The following is a 6,510-nucleotide window of genomic DNA, read 5'->3' as shown; positions in this document are numbered from 1 at the left end:
GGTGGAAAGTAGCTAAAGCTTTGAGAGATAAATCAAGTGTTTTTTGTAGTTGAATTAAAGCACACTGACATACAAATGCAGTATGAGAATACAAGCCTGCCAAGATGCCTTTTTCATCATTGTGCTGCCCTCTACGGGTCCTCTTCCAGTCTTCCTCCCCCCCTTTACACCATCCCCCTCCCCCCACCACCTCCACATTACCATACCCCCTTAAAGAGTATTGCACGCATTCAATTGCTTTTCATTTCCGAGCTGTGACAGAACTGAGACTGGGGGATTTATGCGTTTTTACGACTTATTTCATACTACGTTAATTGTTTCATAATACCGCCGTTGGAGACTCGCCGGTTTTGCACCAACCAAGATTAAGTTCCACTAGTTGAAACGCTGGTGGGAAGATAAACCTTGTGTTTAAAAATAGGATATCTTATGTCTAATGCAGGACTGGAGCAAGCGGCTCGGATTCTTGCATCCACTGATCTCCGGCGGATTTGGACGCTCTGGAAATTGAAATAAAAAAAAAAAGAGAGACACCTCGGGCATCTAGACACAAACTGGTACAAGCCGCACCACTGGCAGCAGACAAGGGGATTCGTGCCTCTTCCCACCGCTTCGTCAGTGCGCATGGATGAAAGTCACAGTTAAAATGCATGCGGCAAGTCTTGTCTGATGTGGGATTACCGCGGTTTTGTTCGCCCCCTTTTCTTTGCCATGTTCGAACTTTGGTTTTGGCTCTTTTTCCGAGATGACTCTGCCAATTTAAGTGGCCGCTGGAACAATACAAGAGCCCGTTTTGCCGCGCTGACTGTCACGTTATTGGCGTGAATGAGACTTATATATGTGCCTCTTCGGTGCCTGGTTTATGGAGCCTGAGGAGACTTGACTTTAAGGGTTTTTTTTTTTTTTCCCACAGCCGACGGAAGGGCGGACGGTGAAATCACGAAATCCATGTTTTCTCTGAGGTTGGAGAGAAAAGAAGGGGCACAGCTGTGATTTTCGGGATGCTTTGGCGTTTACCGGGATCAGCACGGTAAGAGGACAATGATTTTTCACTCCATCTCTCTCCGTTCAGCCGTTAGGTGAGTTAACATTTGGGGGACCTGTCCATGGTGCTGAATTTCTCCCCCTCAGTTGCATTGCTGAAGTTGATCCGGATTGAAGATGCTGTTAAGGAAGGTGTCTGCGGCTGCTATGGCAATAAGAAGCACAGAGGCTGCATTTTTATGCTCCCATATATCATCACAGTTTATTGTTCCAACTAGTAGCCTGGTGGCTCTGCACAGAGACAGATGGACGCGCTGGCGTTCAAGTTATCTCTATTATAACCAGATGCGATGGGCATTTATTGAGCTTATGGTAATAAACTCTAATGTAAGAAAAGGAAAATTAAAAGAGAGAGAGAGAGAGAGAGAGAGAGGAGATGAGATGAAAGTGGGTGTAACACTCACGTATATAACGGAAGCATGTCCCTGTATGTTAAAATGTGCGTGTTTGGAGAGGATTTACTGGGTCAATGTGTAGGCTTTTGTGCTCTTTTAAGGAGCGCACACAGACCAAACGTGTGTGTGTGTTTGTGTGTGCATGTGCACGCGCTCTCACGCGTCTCTGGCGGAGAGGGAGCGAGAGAGAGAGGGGGGGGGGAGACAGGGAAAAGAGAGTATCTGTAACCTTCTATATAGCAGATGCCATAGAGAATGTTTAATTCTGTCTTTATTTACTCCCCGTCAAAATGCAATTTCGATCAGAGATGCGCTCTGAGATAAAGCACACACACATATTTGCCATTGATCAACTCCTCGCATTGCTTTTTTTCGCCCGTGGGCAGAAGAACGGCTGCGACTGTCGCCTCGTAGGCTGATATCCACATTTTCTATCGCAGGCCGGCATTCACCGCTTCTCTCACACGGTTCATCCATGAGAGTTGGTATTTTTATATCATTTTGCACTGGATCAGGAAACGAACACCCCCCCCTACCACCACCACCCCTTTTGCTCATGTGGTTCGGACGTAGGGGGAGAAGGGATGCCACAGTTTCCCCCCACTGTTACCAAGTCGTCGAGTATGCGGGGTGAGTGAGAAATCTTTATGGGAAGGAGACAGGAGTTCAGCTTGGAGATTTTAATGGTAGTTTGAAGAGGGGGGGGGGATTGAATCGTTAAACACACAGAGAGACACAGACGCACGCACAAACACATCACCCATCATAGAAACCGACGTGGCTTGAGTTGTTTTGACAGTGAGTCGTTTCTGTGGAAATTCTCAAGAGGCTAAATTAGTAAATGACCCGATCTATCAGTCTGCACACAGTGGATGGCGAATGCTTTTCTTTTTTTTTTTTTTTTTTTTTTTCCTTTCTCCTTCTCCCTCCCGAGATGGATTGGAATTCAGGCGAGCCATCAAAAATGCGCAGTGGCCATCCACCGCAGGTAGTTGTGTTACCAACTTGATTCTGTATCATCGTTTAAGTGTGCATGTATTAAGGATTCATCTAGGTCCCTCGTTTTCTGGCTCCCTCACAAACCAAAACGACGCCGACATCACACATCTGCATAATGAACAATCATTAATAGGCCTGCTCCTCTTTGCCTGTGTGTTTGTTATGAATGTCTAACATTTTTTTTGCTATTTTACTGCATATATGCATTTTGTAAAATTGCTGAACATGTTTTCACAGAGGCTGTCTCTATGCCATATAAACCAGAACCCGTCCTTTTCTTTTCCCCTCTTTAGATGACACCTCATACTGGCACCGCACTTGAGTGAGCTGGGGCATCCTCTCCCAGGAAAAATGCATATCTGGATCCTAAAAATAATCCTTCTGATTGCATCATCTCTGAGGCTGGTCGAGATGTATGACAATTATGGGGAGATCTGTCGAAACCTGTGTACATGCGAGGAGAAAGAAGGGATCCTGACTGTGAGCTGTGAGAACCGGGGAATCATCCGACTGACAGAGATCAGCCCGGTCCATTACTCCATTTACCACCTCCTGCTGACAGGGAACCTCCTGAAGAAGCTGTCAGTCAATGATTTCATCAATTACACCGGGGTGACCATCCTGCACTTGGGGAACAATGATATCTCAGAGGTAGAGTCGGGTGCCTTCAATGGACTCCAGGGATTAAAAAGGTTGCACCTGAATAACAATAAAATTGAAGTTCTGAGGGATGACACCTTTGCAGGACTGGAGAGTTTGGAATACCTACAGATTGATTACAATTATATCACCAATATCGAACCCAATGCCTTGAGCAAACTACACCAACTGACAGTGATGATTCTGAACGACAACCTACTCTCTGCACTCCCTCCTAACATCTTCCGGAATGTTCCCCTTACGCACTTGGACCTGAGAGGGAACCGGTTAAAAATGTTTCCTTACATCGGGCTCCTGGAGCACATGGACAAAGTTGTGGAATTACAACTGGAGGAGAATCCGTGGAATTGCTCCTGTGAGCTCATTGCACTGAAGGCTTGGCTGGAGAGTATAGCCTACACAGCCCTGGTGGGAGAGGTGGTGTGCGAGACGCCGTTCAGGCTCCACGGTAGGGACCTGGACGAAGTGTCCAAGCAGGAACTGTGCCCCAGACGACCTCTAGAAGAGACAGTCCGGCCTGCACCCCCTAGCAGCACCAATGGATATTACCAGACCACACCTTCAGCTGTCACAGCCTCTGCCACCTCCTCAGCTGTTCTTAGGTCCTCTTCTAGACCTACCAAGGGCACACGGCAATTTAATAGAACTAGGTTAAAGCCCACTTCTCGAATACCAGGCGGTAACCCATACAACTATGGCCCAATCATTGCTTTTCAGACCAAATCTCCTGTGCCTTTGGACTGCCCCACTGCCTGCACATGTAATCTGCAGATATCTGAAATTGGGCTAAATGTCAACTGCCAAGAGAGAAAGATTGAAAGCATTTCTGATCTAAAACCCAAGCCATACAATCCTAAAAAAATGTATCTCACTGGAAATTACATCCCTGTTGTACGGAGATCCGATTTTGTCGATGCCACTGGATTGGATTTGCTTCACCTGGGAAACAACAGGATAACTGTGATCCACGATCGAGCTTTTGGGGATTTAACCAACTTACGTAGGTTGTATTTAAATGGTAATCTCATGGACAAGCTCACAGGAGAAATGTTTTTTGGCCTGCAGAACTTGCAGTATCTTTATTTAGAGTACAACAAAATTAAGGAGGTTGACGCGGGCACTTTCCGCTACCTTCCTAATCTCCAGCTGCTTTTTCTCAATAATAACCTCCTAAAAACCCTTCCTGTGGGTATCTTTTCCAGCCTGTCCTTGTCTAGGCTTAATCTCCGCAACAATCACTTCCAAAACCTGCCTGTGAGTGGTGTTTTAGATCAGCTGAAGCTGCTGGTGCAGATAGATCTGTTTGAAAACCCCTGGGACTGCTCCTGCGACATAGTGGGGATGAAGATATGGCTGGAGCAGCTGAGCGCAGGCACAGTGGTAAACGAGGTCATGTGCGAGACGCCCAAACGCCACGCAGGAATGGACCTGCGCTCTATTAAATCGGAGCAGCTCTGCCCGGACTATTCTGATGCCTATGTCTCACCGACACCACCTACTGACGAGCCCATGGATGACAGGGTCGTCACCACAGACACGCCACAAAAGTTCAACACCCCCAGCAGCACGGTCCCCCTCTCTGTCCTCATCCTCAGCCTCCTGCTTGTTTTCATCATGTCTGTCTTTGTGGCCGCAGGGCTGTTTGTTGTAGTCATGAAAAAACGAAAAAAGTCACAAAGCGACCGCACTAGCACCAACAACTCAGACGTCAGCTCCTTCAACTTGCAGTACAGCCTCTACAGCAACCGCTCTGGCCCTAAAGTTAAGGCCCCAGCAGGTCATGTCTATGAGTATATTCCACATCCCATGGGCCACATGTGCAAAAACCCCATTTACAGGTCACGGGAAGGAAACACCGTGGAGGATTACCGTGACCTCCACGAGCTCAAGGTCACATACAGGAGTACGCCGGATGAGGACAGGGATAGCAGCACGATGAGGAGCCCCACGTACAGTGTTAGCACCATCGAACCACGTGAAAACCCCTCCCCTGTGCAGGATGCAGACCATTTCTTTAGAGGCATCCTTGAGCCTGATAAGCAGTCCCCCCATCAGTCCATTCTGTCCATCCCGGCAGGTGCAAATTTAGAGTACAAGTACACGGGGCCTGTGTCGTACACGTACAACCCGAATTTTGATGTCAGACGTCAGTTCTTGCACCCAGAGCGGATAAGAGAAACAGTGCTGTACGGCACAGCACCGAGTACTGTGTATGTCGAGCCCAACAGGAATGAGTATTTGGAGCTAAAAGCTAAACTGCAGTCTGAGCCCGATTACCTCGAAGTTCTTGAGAAACAGACCACTTTTAGCCAGTTCTGAGCAACAGAGTCATTGACGTTATGAAGCATTTTTTTCTCTCCTGACCCTCGTCCTTGAATCAGTGGCTCAGTTTATAGGGTGCCTTGGCACAACACACATCAAGCAAAGGCGAAGAAGTTCAAACGGGGTGTGCCGAACAATCTTATTCTTATTTCTGAAACATGATATCACAGGAACGGATACAGCTTTCTGAAACACGGATGAACAAAATTGCTCCACTTAACTGATGATGAAAAATCTATTTTTCTATGGTGAAGATTGAATAACACACACAATGTAAGTGTACAGGTAAACCCAACTTCATTTTCAGGAATATAACCATACATAAGGTATATTGTGAATCAGAAAAAGAAATGTTTATAAAATCACTCCTGGACAAAAACATTGTACAGCAGATCTTTAAAACTGTGTAGGACTATTTTCTGCTGTAGTCTGTAAGTAAGTATTTATTGATATAATCTGCCATGTCTTTTCAAAACTTTTGATTCTACATCAATATTACCTGTGTCACCATAGTCCATCAATCCTCTGGAAAGGCTTATGTTTGTAGTTTCATTTACTGTAGCTCTGCATTGTAAAAGTGGCATTTTTTTAAGTGGCACACCCCAGTGATCAAAAAGAGACTGCATCATTTAAAGAATATGATTAAAAAAAAAAGGTGTCTTTGTATGCTTTCTGCACTTTTTGGAATTGGAAGGCGGGTTTGCCTTCGATGAGCTCTCATAAAGGAGATTATTATATTAAAAATGAATATGGGTATTCATTCTTAATATGTAGAACTGATATGTTATAAAAAAAAAAAAGCAAAATTCATAAATGATATTTGAAGTATTAATTCTGTTGTGTAATACTGATATTTTAATCAATGTAACACCTATTTTTATACAAGCATTCGCAGATTCTCTATCCCTTATCAGTTTTATTTGTTTCAGTTGCTTTGCACTTATTGCACTATATTGACCAAACTATGTTATTGTCATCAAATAAACATGATGTCAGGTTCACATAATGTGCTTATAAGGAATATAAGGCTGTTGGTGATGATATGAAAGAGGCCATTTTTGGTCTGGCTTTCACATTTTGAATGTGGATC

At 45.1% G+C, this 6,510-nt stretch overlaps 1 protein-coding gene across 4 annotated transcripts; it reads left to right on the top strand.

The window, feature by feature from the left end:
* The first annotated feature begins 231 nt into the window (after positions 1-231).
* Positions 232-6,006, top strand: LOC137108779 (SLIT and NTRK-like protein 5). Of its 4 annotated transcripts, none has more exons than XM_067493809.1 (2): positions 232-1,030; positions 2,732-6,006. In XM_067493809.1, the coding sequence occupies exon 2, from the start codon at positions 2,790-2,792 to the stop codon at positions 5,415-5,417; it is 2,628 nt and encodes an 875-aa protein (XP_067349910.1). In that variant the 5' UTR covers positions 232-1,030; positions 2,732-2,789; the 3' UTR covers positions 5,418-6,006. The 4 variants fall into 4 exon arrangements, with proteins under 4 accessions (XP_067349910.1, XP_067349912.1, XP_067349913.1 ...); XM_067493811.1 differs by having other exon boundaries at positions 232-1,079; XM_067493812.1 differs by lacking the exon at positions 232-1,030 and adding an exon at positions 1,641-2,069.
* Positions 6,007-6,510: the final 504 nt, after the last annotated feature.

This window comes from Channa argus, chromosome 23 (assembly GCF_033026475.1).
Source record: "Channa argus isolate prfri chromosome 23, Channa argus male v1.0, whole genome shotgun sequence".
Classification (NCBI taxonomy): domain Eukaryota; kingdom Metazoa; phylum Chordata; class Actinopteri; order Anabantiformes; family Channidae; genus Channa; species Channa argus.
This window is presented reverse-complemented; position numbering and strand designations above follow the sequence as displayed.